The sequence below is a fragment of the Solanum lycopersicum genome, chromosome 6 (genome assembly GCF_036512215.1).
Source record: "Solanum lycopersicum chromosome 6, SLM_r2.1".
NCBI classification, from domain to species: Eukaryota; Viridiplantae; Streptophyta; class Magnoliopsida; order Solanales; family Solanaceae; genus Solanum; species Solanum lycopersicum.
Window position 1 is genome coordinate 6,808,780 of NC_090805.1, and position 22,891 is coordinate 6,831,670.

Here is a 22,891-nt window from a genome sequence, read left to right on the forward strand (position 1 = left end):
TCATCCTAAGATTCACTTAAGTCACACAAGAGACCGCTCATACACCTTCTCTAGATGTGCCTAAACGACCCTTAAGATTAACTTCAATGATTCACATACACACTAACATAGCAATCATAAACATCAGGTAAGATTCTTCTACCAGAGGTGAACTCTTAAGTCTCACTTGAGTGAGTTGTGAAGCGATCGCCATACAATCCCTTACACACACGCTTAAGAGATCCAATAGACTCCCTAAGATAGAATCATGCTCACATAAATCACCAACATATAGATGATATCACATTCTCTTTCCAAAGGCTATCAACATACCTACTTAAGTAAATCGAGAAGATAACGTCCATACTGACCTCTCCAAGATTACCTAAATAGTCCTTAAGACTACCTAAGGCTTAGATCTTGTCCACAAAATCAACAAACTTCCCTAACTAGAGTCATACTCAAGACTTCCAAAGACGAGACATGAAGAGATCATCCCCTATGCCCTCTTTACACTTTAGCTGAGAAATCCTTAAGTCACTTTAGATTAGGTACTCATTAATTTACATACTCCTTAACATAATTCATTAGTTCATTAGTTCATTAAGACTCATACATCACATAAAGGACATTCAAATAATGGTCTTGAACAAGACCTAGGAACTCCACATAACACTTTCAAAGTCTATTCTGCAAGTTTAGATAGCGTCCCATACAACCACCTAAACTCCGTAATCTCCTCAAATGCTAATAGGTATTCCATATGATGAGAATAGGCAATAATCGACAAAGACCATGATAGCAAGACATGGAATTCAGAGTTCTATCCTACTCCGATGTGGTTGTTCTATTTGCCAGTGGTAGAACTTGGACACATCCCATGTAGGCACATGGTTAAGGAATATGAAGGGCTTCTTTGTATTCTAGTCTCATACTTAACTAGAACTACTTTTCCTTACCATACTCACTTGGTGCTAGCCTTTGTTCTCATTGAGTAATTCATACATTAGGTTCACATAAAAGGGTTCCATAACTAGTTCATAACCCAATCACATTTATCCTACCAAGGAAGGTCCGCTAGGGCTACCTCACAATGGCGACAAGAAGTTCATGATGACTTTCCCAAGGATTAATATGATGCCGTTCCAACCAACTAACCTTAGGTCCATCATTCCTTTACTTTGAAGGAGATCATTACGCTTACACTTCAATCATTCTTAACCTTACCCTTAAGTGAAGGTTTTCACGTAATAGACTGTCATATCATCATTTAAAGTCACATATCATTCATACATTCAAAACTAAGAGTTCTAACACCCTAAATCAAAACATCACATATTCATAATCATATATATATCAATCAAGAGATATAAGTCAATCAAAACAAGACATCACCTACTTCACTTTTAACTCATAATGCAAGTCATTCTAGAAACACCTCTAAAACAACCTAACATCTTCAAGTCATCATATATGCCATCATAACATCATTAATATACTCCACATACACTCATAGAGTCAATTAGAAATAACCAAGACTTAACCTAACACTATGCTCATAATGTTAAGTCAAAGTCTAACATGATCACTTAAGGCAACATAACTAGAAGAATACATATATGACTATATAAATTCACATGTAGATAGACAAGAAGTTCATGATGACTTTCCCAAGGACTAATATGATGCCGTTCCAACCAACTAACCTTAGGTCCATCATTCCTTTACTTTGAAGGATATCATTACGGCTTACACTTCAATCATTCTTAACCTTACCCTTAAGTGAAGGTTTTCACATAATAGACTGTCATATCATCATTTAAAGTCACATATCATTCATACATTCAAAACTAAGAGTTCTAACACCCTAAATCAAAATACCACATATTCATAATCATATATATATCAATCAAGAGATACAAGTCAATCAAGACAAGACATCACCTACTTCACTTTTAACTCATAATGCAAGTCATTCTAGAAACACCTCTAAAACAACCTAACATCTTCAAGTCATCATATATGCCATCATAACATCATTAATATACTCCACATACACTCATAAAGTCAATTAGAAATAACCAAGACTTAACCTAACACTATACTCATAATGTCAAGTCAAAGTCTAACATGATCACTTAAGGCAACATAACTAGAAGAATACATATATGACTATATAACTTCACATGTAGATAGACAAGAAGTTCATGATGACTTTCCTAAGGATTAATATGATGCCGTTCCAACCAACTAACCTTAGGTCCATCAGTCCTTTACTTTGAAGGATATCATTACGGCTTACACTTCAATCATTCTTAACCTTACCCTTAAGTGAAGGTTTTCACATAATAGACTGTCATATCATCATTTAAAGTCACATATCATTCATACATTCAAAACTAAGAGTTCTAACACCCCAAATCAAAACATCACATATTCATAATCATATATATATCAATCAAGAGATACAAGTCAATCAAGACAAGACATCACCTACTTCACTTTTAACTCATAATGCAAGTCATTTTAGAAACACCTCTAAAACAACCTAACATCTTCAAGTCATCATATATGCCATCATAACATCATTAATATACTCCAAATACACTCATAAATTCAATTAGAAATAACCAAGACTTAACCTGACACTATACTCATAATGTCAAGTCAAAGTCTAACATGATCACTTAAGGCAACATAACTAGAAGAATACATATATGACTATATAACTTCACATGTAGATAGATAACGTCATGCTTCACATAATCAAACTACACAAATAGCCACATAACTTCAAGTAGTTGCCAATAAGGCCATGCTCATAATATTGCATAAAGTAATGCCGACAAGGCCACGTCAATTGCAAGTGAAACACATAACACCACCACCATAAGTGGACCATATCAATTACAATAGAATCGAAGTATAACTAATATCAAATTAAAAAAATCCGAGCAATATACCTTCATTCCCTTATCCACACTTCAATTCAATACTAAATCATCCAATTCAACATCACAAGGCCCTTACCCATGCCGTAACCAACATTGCTTCTAATTATAAAATCCAATGAAATCTCTATCAATTCAATCTAGGTTTAGCAATCTAAAATCAATTAGATAACAATTGAATATAATTCTTATATCATTAGAAAGCCCATAAATAACTACGTAACAATTCATCATTATTAGCTTAATATCAAGTAACCCGCATTATAGTCAAAACTAGGGTTTATCAAAATCCATGGGTTCATAGGTAATTAGATTGAAATCATCAATACAATATCAATTAGATCATAATTCAATGTTTAGAAATCATTTATGCTAGAACCCATGGTAGAATCATGAAATTTGACAATTTACTTTAGAAAACTTTGAAAAACATGTTGAGGTTTGGGTTCCTTGATGAAACGAGTTTCAAGGATCAAAAGCTATACCTCAAGGATGATAATTCTTCACTTTGATGAAGAATTTCGACAAAAAACCCCTCACCAAGCTGCCTCTTCAAGTTGGACTTCAATGGAGGTTTTGGAATATTTTCTAAGTGTTTTGGTTTTATGATTTTGAAGAATGAGGTCTTCCATGTGATTACCCTTTATATACTCAATTAAAATACTCAAAAGACCCTAATAAACCATCCATGACTTAATTTAGAAGTGGGGTGAATTTACCAATTCACCCCTTGACTTGGCAGCAGCCTGCGCAGGAAGGCAGTGTGTGCGACGCCTGCCCTTGACGGGGCTTCACAACCATGACGGAGTGTCAAAGCCCTCCGTAATTGGCTACAGTAGCTGGCCAAGCTTCCGTCCCTCGCCCATGGTTAAGTCCCCATCGACGACACCCTTTGACGGGGCGTCACAGCCACGATTGGCGTGAACTGCTCTGTCATTTGGCGTCTGCCTGGGACTGCCATGCCAACAGTTTTGGGTCCTTTCTCAAGGACCCTTAAATGGTCCTTGGGGATGATTTCCCAGACGTTTCCAACCCAAATACGATTGTTTACAAGTTTAACACCTCTCACATGACTTTCATCCAAAACAAACACGTAAAACTCGACGAAACTCACCTAGACGTACAAGGTTGACTCAAAGCATATCTTTTGAACGTCATGAACGTTCTTGGTCGCTTGATCTCCAAACTTCCTAAAACTTTAACCACTGACTATACATGCTATATTAACTCAATTAAGAACCTTAAAACACCAAGAAACATGCACAAACACATAGAACCACATTTTAGACATTTAGGTGATTTAGTCGTCAAACGTCTTGGTCGTCCCTTGACGTTTGACTTCCAACACCTTTAATATTTTAAGTACTGCCTATATACCATATATTAGACATATTAAGGACCTTAGAACATCAGTACAATGATGTTAGGCTCTTGTTAACCTAGGTCATTTTCGTTGTCTTACACATCAATAGGTGGTGGACTATGCAAAACATAACAGATGTCACATGTGTGTCCAAGTTTATGACATTAATTACATTTGAATTGAGGTTTCCAAAAATGGCCTCTTCTTCAATTCTCCATGACTAATATGTTTGTTTTTTATGACTTGAGATGCGAGAATAGTGGGTGATGAAACTACTTTGTGACAGGGAGGCACAACAAGATGAAGTAGAAGAGAGAATAATTCATCTATTGGAATTGTACGACTAGCTATCTTTGTAAACATTGTGTATTCTTTATTTATTGTTTTTTAGTTGGTTACCTTTTGTTTTTAGTAGTGGTTCCCTGACATGTAGTGGACTCATACTATTCATCAATTGATATCAGAGCAAGTTTCTCCTAACATATTAATACGTTGAAGAGGTCTTGCTCTGATCACACACTGAACCAATAGGAAGTCCAACAAGTGTAAGAACTAGAAATTATGTCTACCTGTGTTGTTTTTCCACATTTGCAATCATTTTTGCACATACCTATCCAAGTAAGTAGACCTATCCAAGTAAGTAGACATCAAAATTTTGTCTCTTTAAGTTGGTCATTTGATATATGCTTTCATGGAATCGATATATGTTGTTAGTGTATAAAGCACATTTCTTTTCTCAAAATTGAATACCATGTCTGGAATGGGCAAAATAATTGATAGAGTGCCATAGGAGACTACATAATTGAGTTTTCGCTTTGTCCAATTGTGCTTTAGCTTTTGCATCTTTCTCTCTAGACTTTTCCTTTTCATGTACTACATAACATTGTTGGTCAAGTGATCCACCTTGACCTTTGCACCTCAATTCAACTGAGGAAGCCTAACTACATAGTTTGAACTTTCTATTAATGGCTGAATTAGTGGTGGGTTTGAACTTTCAGTTTTCGTATTTTTGGAACCAGAATTATCACATCCAAAAGATATTTTTGCAAAATTTCACTTGAGAACAATAAGAAATACTTTATTATACGGACGTGGTTGTTTAGAAATCGAGATCTCATCCGAAACAACTTGGATATCGCTGGAACCTTAATTTCGATGATTGGGTTTGTTCAAAACTGTAAAAGTCTGGTTGGAATGGCTAGACGACCCTAGCAAAAAAAAAACAGAAAAAAACAGGAACAACCCTTACTCATCGGTGCATGACCCAGATCTTGTTGGAATGGGTGCATTAGAGTATGTGAGGTGACGTTTTCCAATGGTGTTGATTGGGTTTTGGTTGCTTGAGCTTTTCAATCCTTGTGATGGTGTTGGTTTTGCACAACATCCATAAAATAAAAGATGACATATGTTAGTGATAACGGTTGAGGAAAACTGACGCAAAATAACTAGTTTTTTTCTTGAATTTTTTCGCCGATGTTGTGATATCATGTGAGAAACATTAAAAACTATTATTGAATTGTGTATTTACATTATTATATAGATATTCTATTTATATCCACTATAATACAATCCTTTACCAGGTTGAATACTCTATTCCTATTCGTTGTGTATACATATTCCTATTTTAACATTTCCAATTTTTTTTGTAGTGAATAAACTACAACCCTTTTGGGTTATCCTACTCAAATATACAAGTACCATATATGATGTGTATAAAAGAGGGGGGAGGGGTCACAACTGATTCAATAGTGGTTGGAGATGTACAGTTGTTCTTTTGTAACAGTGCTTCCTTGCTAGGGATCTGTGCTAAGCCCACACTTTCTTGTGCTGTTTACGTAATGATTTATTCAATCATATATAAAATAAGTTTTACAATATATGCTAATTGCAAATGATATTTTGTTGTTTGATAAACTAGTTGCAATTATAGACAAGAATGGTAAAGTATAAGGAATTTTACAATTTGTAAAAGTAAAATAGAAGATATGCATTTCAAGTTTAGCCTCAGAATAATGAAGTTGAAGTTGGGTTAGATAGGATAGTGATGCTAAATACAAAAAAATAATAATCAGATATCGAAACTCAAATCTTCTAAATAAATAACATGAAAGCTGAAGATGTAACACAATATTTAGACGGACCCCCCATTAAATGCTTTGTGATGATGAGATATGCTAAAGAATGACAAAAGTCCCACATTGGTGGTTAATGAGATGGGTGGACTCCTTATAAGGTTTGGACAATTCTCCTCCCTTTGAACTAAACTTTTGGGGGTTGAATTAGGCCCAAAACCTAATTTTACAAGATATATACATAAGTGGAATGTAAGGTCAATGGGTTGGTTAGATTAAACTGGATTAAATGGGAGTAAATGCTTGACCATTAAGACCCTATTTTGAATAACTTGTAAATATTAGTGTCACATGTCCTACAGGAGGAGTGTGAATAGGTTCATTATATTCATTCTATATAAATAAATAGAGGTGTAGGGTCTATCTATTAGCAATTTCCACCCTCTCTTTTCTTCCGTGTTAATTTCTCAGACCCACCAAATTGACAAGACGAACATAGTAAATATGTGGTGTCAGATGAAGGTATACATACAAGACGAAAATGATTGCATCCAAATGAAGGTGCAAGTAGCACACATTGACAGTACAATGAGAGATTGCCTCACTCAGTTATGTCTTTTGTAGGCCTTTCAAGTGTGTTGGCTTATTGTTGATGCTATGATGGTTGAAGCTCTTAAAATTGTTTGAGTAGATCTAAAACTACATGGGAACGAATCTAAAAACACCTACATTTTCAACAAATATAACTAGATTTTATAAATTTCTTTATTTATTATTTATGTAATAACTAGATTTTGGTTATGAATATACAACATTAAAAGCAATTGATCAAACTTGTGCAATGCTAATTCGTTAGAGTTGAAGGTTCGTCGCTATTACTCTTACATTTTGTGCTTACCAGGAGCTCTTAGTGTTGTTAAGAGATTTGTATATCAATGTAAACTGTAGAAAATCTCTATTCTGAAAAAATCCTAAATTTGTCAAGACCCAATTTACGTTAAATCTTGAAAGCACCCAACATTCCTGTGTTGAGTGAACCACACAATAAACAACTAAGACATTCCCAACCTTAGCTAATAAAGTCTAAAATGGAGAATGCCATAAATAATCGAGTCTCTATTAAGATGGAAGAGATTCTTTTATCATGTGAAAAAGAAGACATAGTACTGCTTATTGACATAATGAGTGTTTTAAATGAAGGGTTTTTAGTCTAGTGGTATAAGGTAAATAATTACTTTATGTGAAGGATAAGAAAACTAATTGTTCTCTTACAGATGCATAAGGAAGCACCAAAAATGTCATATAAAATATTATACATTTCTCTTATTAAGATAAAATGAGCCTAGGCAATGCTAGCTTATAATTACTTTGATTCTTTTTTTATTTTTACACAGTCTTCAATCATTAAAAGAAGTCCTCCAAAAAAGCCGAAAAGAGGTGAAAGATGGTATCAGCCAAATCTACATGACACTCAAACATCAGGATGATTTGCTTTCTTACCTTGCAGGTTAGCTCAAAGGATAGTACGTGGAGATGTTCCTGAACCTTTGATGAATCGGAAGGTTATAACTTCTTTCTCATTGCTTAATTTAATTGAATTTATATTATTGTGTGAAGGACAGCAAGAATATCTCTTTGCATGAGTTTAATCAAGTGATTGTGTATGTGAAAAGCTTGGAATATGGCATTTGCAGTGTTAGTCAGATTGCTTTTTCTTCTATTTTTTTTGTTTGGAAATATCTTGATTTGAAGAATAAATGATTAGTTGAAAATTGCTGCTCTTCTATTGAAAAGTATGGGCCTGCCTTAAGCTGTTGTTTACTGAAAAAAGGTGATGTCTCTCTTGTTGCAGTGATATTTTTATGACAAAAATATCTTGGTTTCTTTTAGCTCTCCCAGTATTGGTACATAATTTTCTGTTGAAGATGCAAGTCGGTTTAAGACAGTTGATGCAGTTCTTACTCAACTGAACCAGCATGGCAAAGTTACATATTGTCTTAATAATTTCTGGGAGTGATTTCCAATCGAGTTTGATACTGAGAAAATATGCATCACACCTGCACTTAAAAGTAGACTAAATTTTAATCAACTAAGCTAGTCCGCTTCATAAGCTGGTCTTTCACCCAACCCCTCACTCTCTGAGGGATAGGAGGAAAAGGATACGAATAACCTCATTCTCTAATTGTCTATAAGGATTATAGTCTTTCAAGTGCTAATACTGTACTCTTATTCGTGTTCTTTTCATTTTATTTAGTTGATATCTCTCGATATGGGTGCCTTGCTTGCTGGTGCAAAGTACCGTGGAGATTTTGAGGAGAGGTTGAAAGCTGTTTTAAAGGAAGTCTCTGCATCCAATGGGCAGATTATATTGTTTATTGATGAGATACACACTGTAGTTGGTGCAGGTTTAGTATATTATTTTTACTTTCTATCTACCCGTGAATGAAGTTGTTTATTTCTACTGAATGTTTATTAACTTCTTCAACTGTAATCTTTCTCTGAACGATCATTTCTCTATTGTCTATTTATAAATTTCTATGTTGAAAAGTGCTGGCTCAAGCTACTTCTCTGTTTTCAAATATCAAGATTATGGACAACAAGTGGTGGCTTTCTCTTTCTGTTGGATGATTTTTCTCCTTGCTTAATTATTCTTAAGCAATATAAATTTCGTAGTAGTTCATGTGATGTCATTAGGGAATACTAGGTCTGGACTCTAGTGAAGTCAAAAGCCCTGTTGCTTCACCAATTATGTTTTAGGTGATTAACTTTTGGATTGAGCTTGGACCGTAGAAATCCTTCAATTATCATCCTGTTAATTTGGTCCTGGACTTTGGAAATGATTGAACCAGGTTTGTTTTTTTTGTTATCATATCATAAAGCTGATAAAAAATGATTGATAATGTTCTTTATGTAAGCGGCCGGGTAGAGAAGAAGGCATCTTGATACCCAAGATATAGCTTCTGATTGTAGCTGGGCTTATATATCAACTAATTTAGTGAATATTACTTGGTTAAAACTTGATGATATGTTTTATTCTAAAAATTGTGCTTGTTTCCGTTGGTTTTAGGAGCTACTAGCGGGGCCATGGATGCAGGGAATTTGTTGAAACCCATGCTTGGTCGGGGTGAACTTAGATGTATTGGAGCAACCACTTTGAATGAATATAGGAAGTACATTGAGAAGGACCCTGCTCTAGAGCGTAGATTTCAACAAGTATATTGTGGCCAACCTTCTGTGGAAGATACAATTTCTATCCTCCGTGGATTGCGTGAACGATATGAGCTGCATCATGGCGTTAAAATATCAGACAGTGCTCTTGTGTCAGCTGCAGTTCTTGCAGATCGATATATTACTGAGCGATTTTTGCCGGATAAAGGTACGCTAACTTATCATTATAACTGCAAGTTGTCTTATATGCTTCCATTGGGTTCCTATGAGATCCTTGTGAATGTTTCTCACCTTGACAGCAGTAACTACTGAGGTCCCTTGATGTCCTGTTAGTCCCTTTTCTTCAAAGCATTTATCATCCTCCTGTAAATTTTTTATAAGCTTAGAGATTGCTCACCTTGACAACAGTAATCTGCTCTGTTAGCAGTAATATTATAATGCTACAGTTTTTCTTTTTCCTTTGGTTATTGGTACTATTTCTACCGTCAGTACTTGAATATATTATTTTCAATAGAGTAGTTTCTTTTGATGAAGTAAGAAGAATGTCATTAAAAGATCGAGCAGATGCACAGATTACAAAAGAAAGAAATATCAGCTCCCAAAAAGGCGAAAAAAAAAGAAGCTATCTAAACATCTAACAACAGAGATCTATGGAGCTGATAAATTCTAGGTAAGAATCGACTCCAAGTACAGGAGAGAGACTAACCCAACCAAAAAGAGTAATCAAACATCTTTAAAGGTAGAGATGGGAGTTGGGGTGCCATCAAAACATCTTCTGTTCCTCTCCATCATAATCACCACAAAATACAGGCTGGAACCAAAGACCAGATCCGCTTGATGGACTTCCCAACTTTCCAGGAACTCCAACACACAAAGGCCTCTCTCGATGATCTTGGCATGGCCGAAGTGAGTCCAATAAGTGAGAAGATGTTCCATAGGCCTTTTGCAACTGTGCAATGAAGGAACAAGTGATAATGGATTCTGAGTTGCACGAGCACATGTAGCATCTGTAGACTATTTGGAATTTCCTCCTCATGAGATTATTCTGAGTCAAACAAGAGTCTTTTAGAGTAATCCAACTAAAACAAATAACTTTAGGTGGTAATTTAGTTCTCCAGATTAATTTCCATGGCCATTGATCAATTAAGGTCTTCTTGGAGCTTTGTTGGTTGGTAGCATGCTTTAACTAAGTGGGATCAGTCCCTGCTATGTCTCCAGATAAGTTTGTCCCTGCGTTGACTATTTGAATGGTGGCCATAAGGCTAAAAACCTCTTCCAACTCCCAATCATTAAGATTTCTCCTTAGGATCAGATTCCACACACTCTTCCCTGTACTGCGAGTTGGTTGAGTGTGGATGAGATGCAATCGCGAAAATGTTTGGAAAAAACATTCATTAGAGGAGTGTCTCCTAGCCAAATATCTTTCAAAACTGAATATGTACCCCATTTTCCACCATAAGTGAGGCATCACTGAAGAATATTTCCCACAGTTTCCTTATATCTCTCCAGACCCCCGTAGCACAAGAGGTACTTACTTTATTAGAGCACCTATGACTATCACCACCACACTTTGCTTGGATCACTTCCTTCCACAAGCCAGTTGCCTCTTGATTGTATCTCCAGTGCCACTTCAATAGCATACACTTGTTATGTAAGGCCAAGTCCATATTGTTTTGGCAAAGTGACTTTGGCCCATTTAACAAGGTGAATTTTGTGGTCCTTCTTGTTGCCTTTCTAGAGGAAGTCTCTCCTGATTTTGTCAAGTCGTTGTTTCACCTGAGTTGGCATAAGGAGTAAGGACATAAAATAGGCGGGAATGTTGTCCAATTTACTATTGGTGAGTGTTAATCTCCCCCCTAGAGAGAGGTATTATTGTTGCCAGGAGGCTAACCTTCTCTCAAACTTTTCAACAATCATATTCCAACCAAACTTGAGATGATCTTTCATGGCACCCAAAGGCATACCCAAGCAGGTGGTAGGAAAGGAGCCAGTAGGGCTACACATGATATCTGCCATATCTTCAAGATCGAGGACCTCATGTACAAGGTATATTGTGCTCTTGGACATGTTGATGTGGAGACCTTGACAACGCTTCTAAGAGCATGAGGGTAAGACTAGATATTGCACTTGAGATTTCTTAGCCCCACAGAAAAAAGTGTCATCAGCAAATAAAAGATGTTAAAAGATGTGAGATCGAGACTGGTGGACCATAACCATTGCCCACCTCAAAAAGACTTATATCCATTGAAGTTGTTTAGCCTTCTCCAACATCCTACGCAAACTCTCCATATTAGCCAGAATAAAAAGGAAGGGAGATAAGGGGTCCCCTTGCCTGATGCCTCTATCGGGAGAGGAAAAACCCACAGGTCTTCTATTCACTAGTACAAAATACTTTATGGTGGAGAAGCTATACTTGATCCACCTAATCTATTTCTCTCCAAATCCCATTTGCCTTAGGATTAGTGTCCTTAAAGGCGATTGCATTTCGCCTTTGGCGACGAGACATGGCGAGGCAAGGCCTTTCCGCCTATTTCCAGTGAGGCGTAGTGAATTCAAAAAGGCGTGACATGGCAATCAAAAAGGTGACTGGCGACGTGACGTGGTGATGCAATTGGCGTTGCCTTTTTAGTATTTTCTTTATAAAAAAGTCAGATTTAATAGTTAAAAGCCAAAATTAGGGTTTTTTTGGTGTACTTTTGCAAACTCACCTCAGATTAGGCGTTGCAACTATTCTCCTCCTCTTCTCCTCATATTTCGCAAGTCGCAACCCCTAGAGACTTACACGGCCTTCGCAAATCGCGACGCTGCTGTTTATGTACGACTTACGCGACTGCTGTTCAAGTACAACACCTGGAGAGCTGTGCGAATCTCTTCTTCTCTTCTACTTCTTCCCTTCTTTTCTTCTTCTTCTTTTTTTTTAGAAGTACGACTATGCTGCTCTATTTTTCAGACCTCTATTTTTAGTGGTAGACTGGTGGTGAAGTGTGAATTGAGTGCTTTGTTCTTTTGTTATATGTTAGTCCTCTGCTGCTCACTGCCTTTATTTTTTTAAAAAAAATAGTCTAATTTTTCTATAGTTATTTCTTCCCTACTTAATTTAGTTCTACACTATTTAATAGAGTATTTTGAATTATTGGTTCATTCAAGTTCTAGACTTTTAATATCTACTATTAGTTTTTGGGTTGAAATGTTTGCTAATATATGTCATTGCTATTAAGATTTTGGATATTTATATATTCATTTAAAATTTTTGATTTTTGGTATTAATTGGCGCCTCGATTCTGAAAGGCGAGCGGCGAGCAAGTCGAGGCAGGCCCTTGTCGCCTTTTGTCACCTCTCGCCATCCAATACATCGCTTTAGGATTGAAATAAGGAAGAACCAACTCAATTTATCAAACGCCTTCTCAATATCAAGTTTAAAAAGCAGACATAGAGTACCACTTTTCAGCTTCCAATCTAGAACTTCATTGGCAATAAGTGTTGCATCAGTGATTTGCCTTCCCTGAACAAAAGAATCTGAAAACCAGAGACTAGATTCCCAATCACCTTTTTTAGCCTTTCTGAGAGCACTTTGGCCAAAATTTTGTTCACACTACCAATATGACTGATAGGCCTAAAATTCTTAAGTTCTATCACACCTTTCTTTTTAGGGACAAGCGCAATAAAAGAGGCATTAAAAGATTTCACCATGTGGCAATTGTTGTGGAAGTGATTGAGCGTACCCAAAATATCTTGCTTGATAATTCCCCAGTACTTCTGATAAAACCCCATCGAGAAGCCATTTGGCCCTGGACTTTTGTCTGGGGCACATGAGTTGATTGCAGTCAATATTTCTTCTTCTTCAAAGGTTTGCTCCAAAGTAGTCTTCTCTTCAGAACTCAAACAACCTAGACCCTCAAAAGAAGTAGTAGGCCTCCATGATTTGTTTTCATAGTATAACTCTTGGTAGAAGTCAAGAATTACCTCTTTCACCTGCTCTTTTCCTTCAATGAGGTCATTTCCTACCAGCAATCTGTCAATGTGGTTGTATCTCATGTGGGAGTTGGCTATTCTTTGAAAGTGTTCTGTGTTCCTATCCCCCTCTTTTAACCATAGACACCGCGATTTTTGTATCCAAGAGGTTTCCTCTGCCTTTGCTAATTGTTGAATCTCTAGTTGTAATTGCAAAATTTTGTTCTTTTCGACCTTAGACCGGACCCTTCCTTCAGTTGTTTGTTCTGTCAGCAAAAGATCATCCATGGCTTTACTGCTTCTGGAATTTTGATTGCCAAGACCTCCTTGTTCCAGGTAACAAGGTCTTTCTTCAAAAAATTTAATTTCTGAAAACTTGATAAGTTTATATAGAGTAGTTCATTTTGTTTTTGAAAACTTGGTAAGTTTTATTAGAGAATTGTGTTTGGTGTTTTCTTTTGCTGAGTGGAATCAGAACATGTCATTAAGGTGTGGGATGGGGAGGGAAAATCAAATCAACCTGATAAATAAAGATCTGGGTGGGGTGGGGTGGGTTTGGGTGGTGTGGTTGTAAACCTTAAGGTACGATTAAAGAAGATAGTAGCATACTCTATACATGATCCTTGTAAACTATCTGAAGTAATAAGACAAAAAGAAAAAGAAAAAAAATTGAGATTCATATTCTCTATTGTTATATAATCTTTGGAAGGAATGGTAGACTCCTAATAAATACTGGAGCTAAAGTGGACATGTTAACATGAAAATTGTTGTATGATTTGTGCTATATATTTCAAGAAATATTAGAATAGTAGGAATTTACCAATCATTGTTCAAGTTGTAGAGTAGTATCTGGAAAATATTTTAGTAAAAGTAAAGCTAGTGACTGGTTAAAAAATCTAATGATGTAGCAGCTGTTGTCAACTACCTTGTAAGAAATAAAGACTTGGGAAAAAATTATCGAATTGTGTCTACATAACTACATTGAGCCTATTTAAAGACAAACATGACAATCCTTCTTCAAGTAGAGTACTAGATACAATTCATATTTCTATTCCTATTCTAACACCCACCCACCCCATTCCGCTTCCTCAAGTTGGTGCATAGAAGTTATTTGTACCGAACTTACTACATACGTAACTATTATGAGGATTACTGGGGAATGTAGTGAAAATGTCTGCAAGTTAATCACTTGACTTTACAAATTTTGGAAGGATATCTTTGGAGAGCATCTTTTTTCTGGCAAAGTGACAATTAATCTCAATGTGCTTAGTCTCTAATGATATACTAGATTTGATGTGATATGAAGGAGGACGCCTAAAAGGCGGTCTTATTTTCTGCTGAGCAAGCACTTCATTGTTAGGACTGATCTGAAGGCATCGAAAATCTCCTAGAGCAGCAATTCATAGACTTGCAGATGCTGGCATTTCAAAATTATGGCTTTTGCGTCCACCATTGAATACAAAAAGGGGTTTGAGAATAAGGCTACTAATGCCTTGATGCTGAACTTTTAAATCATTTCTTTACACATGATTGACTTCTACCTCAAGATTAAGCAAACTTGGTTGACTGAGCCTGCCTTGCAGTTGGTAATTGACGAACTGCAGGTTCAGCCATGTAAATACTATACTTGGTGCAATAATCAGTTGAGGTGGAAGGGTAGATGCAGGTGATGATGATCCACTGTTGAGGAGGACTATCATGGAACTCTAGCATAGATAGTATCCTCAACGGGGCATTCTGGCATGAATGCCACTATATGAAATTGCAGTCCTTGTTCCATTGGAAATCAGTCATTCAAGATGTCAGAGACTTCATAAGTGTGATATATGTCAGAGACATTAGTATGATGCAACGGCTTCCCCAGGTTATTGGCTATTCCAGAGTACTCCCAACTTTTCATTGTGGGGACAGATGCTGGTTGAAAGGGTACTGTGCTGTTTTTGATGCAAACCCCCTTTGCTTCTAGACACCAGGTTTTGTCCGTGTATGATAGAGAACTGTTGGCATCGATTTTTGTTGTACGAAAGTGGTCTCATTTTCTGTTCGGTTACCACCTTGTTGTTAGGACTGATTAGAAGGCATTGAAACATCTCCTAGGGCAGCAAATTCATAGACTTTCAGGTTTCTGGCATCTCAAAATTGATGGGGCTTTTGACTTCTCCATTGAATATTGTCAAAGCAAAAAGTCTCACATTGGTGGTTAATGAAATGGGTACTCGTTCTAAAGGCCTGAGCTGTCCTACTCCCTTTGAGCTAACTTTTGGGGTGAGTTAGGCTTAAGATCTAATTTAACATGGTATTGAAGCATAGCCCATTTCACCGATGTTGAGGCCCAAAAAGATAGGCGCCTGGTACGTGTAAATACACTTATACAATGATCTTGTTAACAAATTGCCGAGAAAATGTCCACCCACCAGATGCTAAGCACTGGGTGTGAGGTTGGTCAAAAGTTGCTAAGTGAGGTGGCGTGTTAAACGCAAAAAGTCCCACATTGGTGATTAATGAGATGGGTGTACTCCTTATAATGCTTGAGAAATCCTCCTTTCTTTTGAGCTAGCTTTTGAGGTGTGAGTTAGGCTTAAGACCTAATTTAAAAATACAAAAGGGATCTGAAAATATGGCTGTTAGTGCCTTATTCAGAATGTGCATGATGCTGAGGTTTTGGCCATTTCCTTCCTTATCATGATACTTATACCTCTAGACAAAGAATACTTGGTTATTTGATCTTGCATTGGCGTTGGCAATTGAGAAACTGCAAGTTAAGCTATTTAAATCCTAATACTTGGTTGATTGATCCTGCCTTGGTGTTGGCAATTGAGTAACTGCAAGTTGAGCTATTTAAATCCTGTTCTTGGTGCAATAATCAACTGAGGTGGGATAGTGCTCTTGGTGCGATAATTAGCTGAGGTGGGATGGTGTTCTTGGTGCGATAATCAGCTGAGGTGGGAGGGTGGATTGGTTGGAGGTGATGATCCACAATGGAGGACTATAATGGAACTCTAGCATAGTGCCTTAAGGAGGCCATTCTGGCATGGACGTCAGTATATGTAGATTGCAATCATTAATCCATTGGAAATCACTAATTCAAGATGTCAGAGACTTCCATTCACGAGTGTGATATATGCCAGAGACAAAAGTATGATACAACAACTTCCCCAGGTCTGTTGCAGCCTCTTCTTATTCCTTACGGTGATTGGATTGACATATGCGTGGATTTTATTGAAAGCCTTCCTAAGTCTCATGGTAAGGATGTTATCTTGGTTGTGGTGGATAGACTTAGCAAGTATGCACACCTCCTGAGCCTACAACACCCATACACTTCTCAAACAGGGCCGAACGGGGGCCGAGTGCTTCTTAGTTTGTGTCTTTAAGTTGCATGGTATGCCAATTATTATGATAAGTGACAATCCTGTGTTCCTGAGTTCCTTTTGGCCGGAGTTCACACTGAAAAACTCAAGTGTGTAGTTGCAAAGATAAACAACGTACTATCCTTGGAGGACTGATGGCCACACAAAGGTGGTAAACAGTACATTGAAGACTTACTTGAGGTGTTTTTATCCTGACAGCCTCAAGTAGGGATGGAAAATGGGTAATTTACATAGGTACCCATCTTAAATGAGTTGGGTGCCGACTCATTAAAATGGGTAAAAAACGAGTCAAACTCATATTATCCACTTAAAAGTGGGAGGTTAAATGGGTAAAATGGGTAAAAGAGACTCATTTATAAAAGAAAGAAATGTTACATCAATAATTTTTAAGGCGCAAGTGGTTGGGTAGGGATGGGTAGGATAAGGGAAAAAATTGGATTGGGAAGGGGCTGGTTGAGGGTAGGTGTTCACTAGTAAGGGGTGGGGTGGTGGTGGTGGTGAGATCGAAGTAGTAAAAATATAAATTTAGTTTCTTTTAAAAAATAAATTCACTTTTTGGGGCGTTGGGGTTGAGGGTGGGCATGTGGAGGGGTGGGTAGGAGCAGTTAAAAAAATAATAATTTTTGAGGCGTTGAGCTCGGGGTGGGGGTGGGGTGTGCTGGTTAAATTTAAGAAGTTCTAAAGTTTTTTTAGGGGTGGAGGTGGAGTGATATGGCCGGGGGGGGGGGGGAGTAGGGCAAGAGATTCCCTATAATATGGATATTGTTAGACCCGTAAACTACTTGATCTAACTACGTGCAGACATGTCAAGGAATTGGGCATTGGTCTTGACATGAATGGGGGCAAAACAGTGCAACACAGGTTCAAGGTGCTTGGGTGTTGGCAAGAAAGCTTGAACATGCAAGGCTTACGTGCGGGCTAGAGTCATTGGCAAGGCAGCGTGTTGGCTTGACAAGGCAAAGCTGTGAAGACTGGACAATGGCAAGAACAAAGGCAGTTCACGTGAATTGCTAAAATAAAACTAAGTGGTGGAGGACAGCTAAAATATTCTAAGTATTGGAAGCTGGCTGAAAATATTCTAAGTGTTGGAATGTAGCCTGAAATATTCTAAGTGTTAGAATATTAGTATTTCGTGTGGATAAAGATGTAATTTGAATTAGATTCTATCTGTTAGAGATATAGCTGTTGGAAACTTCAGTTTGAATTCTGTGATGACAAGTGTCGGACACGTGTCATTTGTAATTGCCGCATGTAACTGTCATGTGCAGAAATTTTATTAAGGGTGGAAATTTCGTCTAAGGCAAAGAGAGAGTGTGTTTTCTGGCCTTAGACAAATTCGTGAAGCCTTTCCTTTGTATTAATTATCAGATTAATAAAGGTTGGGACGAGTTCCTGTAAATTTTGTTTGTTGTTTAACTTTGCTGTTTCAAATTTGTGGGTGTAAGATAGGCTGAGTGTTGTAGTCGTTTGCAAGACTGCCTAGGGCGGTGTTCAGTAAAAATAAATCGACCCTCTTTCAATTGGTATCAGAGCACGGTTGAACGATGGTGAAAAACGCAAAACTGTGGGAACTGACACGCAAAATTGAAGCATTCGTTGGGTTTACAGATGATATTTTGGGAGACCCTTCGTTTGTGGATTTGTTTCACAAGTCATTGATTTGAGACTTAACGCTGAGAAAGTTCAGGGGGAGTTTGGTGTATATCTACAGAATGTTTATAATCATATCACTGAAATCTTGAATTTTCGTACCACAACTACACAACAACTTGAGGGACTGCAGAAGGAAAATGAGAACCTTCGGGCAGAGATCGTTGTATTGTGTCGGGCTGTGGCTACATTGAGTTCAAATCGTGTTGAATCATCTAAGATTAAAATTTCAGAACCTAAAGCCTTTAGTGGTGCAAGAAGTTCTAATGAACTGGAAAACTTCATTTGGGACATGGAACAGTATTTTAATGTTGCAAGGGTGCCTAACGCTGACAAGTTAAACATTACCACAATGTACTTGATGGGTGATGCTAAACTTTGGTGGAGAACTCAAAATGCAAATGATGTAAGTGCTGGTCGTCCTAGAATTGATACGTGGGATAAGTTAATAAAAGAAATGCATGATCAATTTCTTCCTAGCAACACTTCTTGGCTTGCAAGGGATAAGTTGAAAAGGCTAAGGCAGACAGGTTCGGTGGGGGAATACATTAAAGAATTCACTTCTTTGATGTTAGACATTCAAAACATGTCTGATGAGGATAAATTACACAACTTCATTTCGGGTATGCAAGGCTGCGCAGAACTAATTTCGGAGGTAGAATGTTAAAGATCTGCCTGGCGCAATTGCTGCTGTAGATTCATTGGTTGACTTTTGGACGACTCGTCCTTTGACGGATGTTCCCTCTACTTCAAAAACTAAGAAAAAGAACGATAAGAAAGGTGAATGGAAAAAGGATAGTCGTAAGGACTGTACAAATGACAAAGGAAAGGCGCAAATGAAGGATGGAAAAGACAAACCAAAGAACAAAGATGGTAATTCTAAGGGCTGTTGGACTTGTGGCGGTCCTCATTTGGCCAAGTCTTGTCCGAACCGGGAAAAAGTAAGTGCTTTGCTTGCTGGAAATATGAATCAAAGGGAAGAAGATGAGGAAATCGTGGCTGCAATGGCAAACCCATTGGGATTGTCCTTCAACCTATTACGAGGATTAATAATGTTGGAGCGATGTCTAGTACTTCAAATCCTCATGCTTCCCTAATTCATATAGAAATCACAGTGAAAGAGCAATGTGTGATGACAATGTTTGATACAGGAGCCGCTCATACGTTTGTAGATGTGAGAATGGCTACAAAATTGGGGCTGAAGTTGTCTAAATGCCCTTCCGACGTCAAAACAGTCAATGCTAAGGCACAGACCATTGTGGGTATGGCTTATGGTGTATCTATGTCGACTGGAAATTGGGTGGGAAAACATAATTTGATGGTGATGCTGCTTGGTGAATTTGAGATCATTCTTGGGATTGATTTTCTAAGAAAATTTCAGTTTGTTCCGTTTCCTCACTTAGATGGAGTGATGGTCATGAATGGAATTAATGATGGATTTCTTAAAGGAGTTCATCCATTTGGGAACATTAATAAAGTTGCAAAGAAGAAAGACAAGGGGATGTTCTTGTCTACTATGTCAATCGACAAAGGGCTGAAGAAAGGTGATGACACTATACTTGCTGCCTTGGTTGAAGTGAAACCTAATGTTAAGATGGAAGTGCATGATTGTGTTGCTGAATTGCTTAAACAGTATGCTGATGTTATGCCGCCTGAATTACCAAAGACATTACCACCAAGGAGGGATATCGATCATAAAATTAAGTTGCTGCCTGGTATCGTTGCTCCTACACAGGCTCCTTATCGTATGACTCCCAAGGAATTGGCTGAATTACGCAAACAATTGAACGAGTTGTTGGATGCTGGATTGATTCAGCCATCTAAGGCTCCATATGGTGCCCCTGTTTTATTTCAAAAGAAATAGGATGGGACGATGTGAATGTGTGTAGACTACAGGGCGCTGAACAAGGCAACTGTAAAGAACAAGTATTCAGTTCCATTGGTGCAGGATTTGATGGACAAGTTGAGTAAGGCATGCTGGTTCACAAAACATGGTCTTAGGGCAGGCTATTAGCAGGTTAGGATAGCAGAAGGTGATGAACCAAAAACAACATGCGTAACTAGATATGGTTCATATGTATTCCTTGTAATGCCATTTGGGCTGACTAATGCTCCGGCAACATTTTGCAACTTAATGAATAATGTACTGTTTGACTATCTTGATGACTTTGTTGTTGTCTATCTAGATGATATTGTCATTTATAGTCGAACATTGGAGGAACATGTTAATCACTTAAGTTTGGTTCTGTCTCAGTTGAGAAAATACACACTTTATGTTAAGATGGAAAAGTGTGAGTTTGCTCAACAGGAGATAAAATTTTTGGGGTATCTTATTAGTAGAAACATAGTTCGAATGGATCCTAAGAAAGTGCAAGCTATTGTTGATTGGCAGGAACCTCGTCATGTGAAGGATTTGAGGTCGTTTCTTGGCTTGGCTAACTATTACAGAAAATTCATTGCTGGTTACTCAAAAAGGGCAACGGCTTTGACAGACTTGTTGAAGAAAGATACGAAGTGGGTTTGGTCTGAATGATGTGATGAAGCATTTCAGAATTTGAAGAATGCTATTGCATCTGAACCAATACTCAAGTTACCTGATTTTGAGTTACCATTTGAAGTGCACACTGATGCGTCAGACAAGGCAATTGGTGGCGTATTAGTGCAGGAAGATTATCCAGTGGCCTTTGAAAGTAGGAAATTGAATGATGCTGAACAGCGATACTCAACACATGAAAAAGAGATGGTTGCAGTGGTACACTGTTTGTAGGTTTGGAGAGTTTATCTCCTGGGTACTTGATTTGTAGTAAGAACTGATAATGTAGCAAATACATTTTTCAAGACACAGAAAAAGTTGAATCCTAAACAAGCACGATGGCAAGAATTCCTGGGAGAATATGATTTCATGTGGGAACATAAATCAGGAAAACACAACCAGGTTGCTGATGCGCTGAGTAGAAAAGAAGTGTTTGTTGCAGTATATTCAATTTCAAAACTCGAATCTGATTTCTATGATAGAATCAGGTTTTGTGCTGCAAATGATTCATTGTATGTTAAATGGATGGGTCAAGTGCAAGATGGCACAATGAGAAGGTATTGGATCAGGACGATCTGCTCTATTTTAAAGGGGGGAGAATCGTTGTACCAAATTAGGGTGGACTGCGCAAAGACTTAATGAAAGAGGCGCATGATTCTGCTTAGGCTGGACATCCAGGTGTTGAAAGGATGTTAGCCTTACTGTCTCGCGTTTATTTTTGGCCAAAGATGGAAGACGATATAGAGGCATATGTCAAGACTTGTCATGTTTGTCAAGTTTACAAGACCGAACGTAAAAAGGAAGCAGGTTTGTTGCAACCTTTGCCTATTCCTGAAAGGTCGTGGCTATCAATAAGCATGGATTTCATTTCTGGATTTCCTAAAGTTAACGGTAAAGCATCTATCATGGTGGTAGTCGACAGGTTTTCAAAATATTATGTTTTTGTTGCTGCACCTGAACTATGTTCATCTGAAGTTGCTGTTGATTTGTTCTACAAATATGTGGTTAATTACTTAGGTGTTCCGGCTGACATTGTGAGTGATAGAGATACAAGGTTCACTGGTAGATTTTGGACAACTTTGTTCAATATGATGGGAACTGAGTTAAAATTTTCTACTGCGAATCATCCACAAACAGATGGACAGACAGAAAGAATTAATCACTTGTTGGAAGAATACTTGAGGCACTATGTAACAGCAAGTCAACGGAATTGGGTGACATTGTTAGACACTCCGCAATTCTGCTATAATCTGCACAAGTCGTCTGCAACAGAAATGAGCCCTTTTGAAATTGTTTTAGGGAACAGCCGATGACGCCACTAGATGTTGCCAAATCTAAAAATCAGGAAAAGTGTCTAGCAGCATACAGGGTTGCAAGGGACAGACTTGAAATGTTATCTGAGGCACAGGATAGCTTGTGCAAGGCTTAGCAGCGCATGAAGAAGTATGCTGATCAACATCGTCGTTCAGTTGAGTTTAATGTGGGTGACAAGGTGTTACTGAAACGTACTCCACAAATCTGGAAACAGATTGTAAGTAAGAATAGACATCGGGATTTGATTCCTAAGTATGATGGTCCATTCGAAGTGGTCAAACGAGTGGACGAAGTTGCTTACAGATTAAAGTTGCCAGAAAGGTTAAAAATTCATTCCACTTTCCATGTGAGTTTCTTGAAACCTTACTTTGCAGATGCAGATGATTAGGATAAAAAACAGGTCAAAGAGGGCTCCTCCATTAGTACCTACACAGTATCATGCTGAAATTGAGAAGATCCTTGATCACCGGGTTTTGGGCACAAGTAAGAAGAATACTAAGACAGAATTCTTGGCTCACTGGAAAGGCAAGAGTGCAGCTGAT

The 22,891-nt window shown here is 37.7% G+C and overlaps 1 protein-coding gene across 4 annotated transcripts in view; it reads left to right on the forward strand.

Annotated features, from left to right (window-relative positions):
* The window catches only part of LOC101248395 (chaperone protein ClpB4, mitochondrial), a 45,933-nt gene that overhangs the window by 8,151 nt on the left and 14,891 nt on the right, over window positions 1-22,891 (forward strand). For all 4 annotated transcript variants that reach the window (XM_010323592.4, XM_069299048.1, XM_010323590.4 and 1 more), the window contains exons 5-7: window positions 7,873-7,927; window positions 8,620-8,770; window positions 9,433-9,741. In XM_010323592.4, coding sequence (XP_010321894.1) covers window positions 7,873-7,927; window positions 8,620-8,770; window positions 9,433-9,741 — 515 coding nt within the window. The remainder of the gene's footprint in view (window positions 1-7,872; window positions 7,928-8,619; window positions 8,771-9,432; window positions 9,742-22,891) is intronic.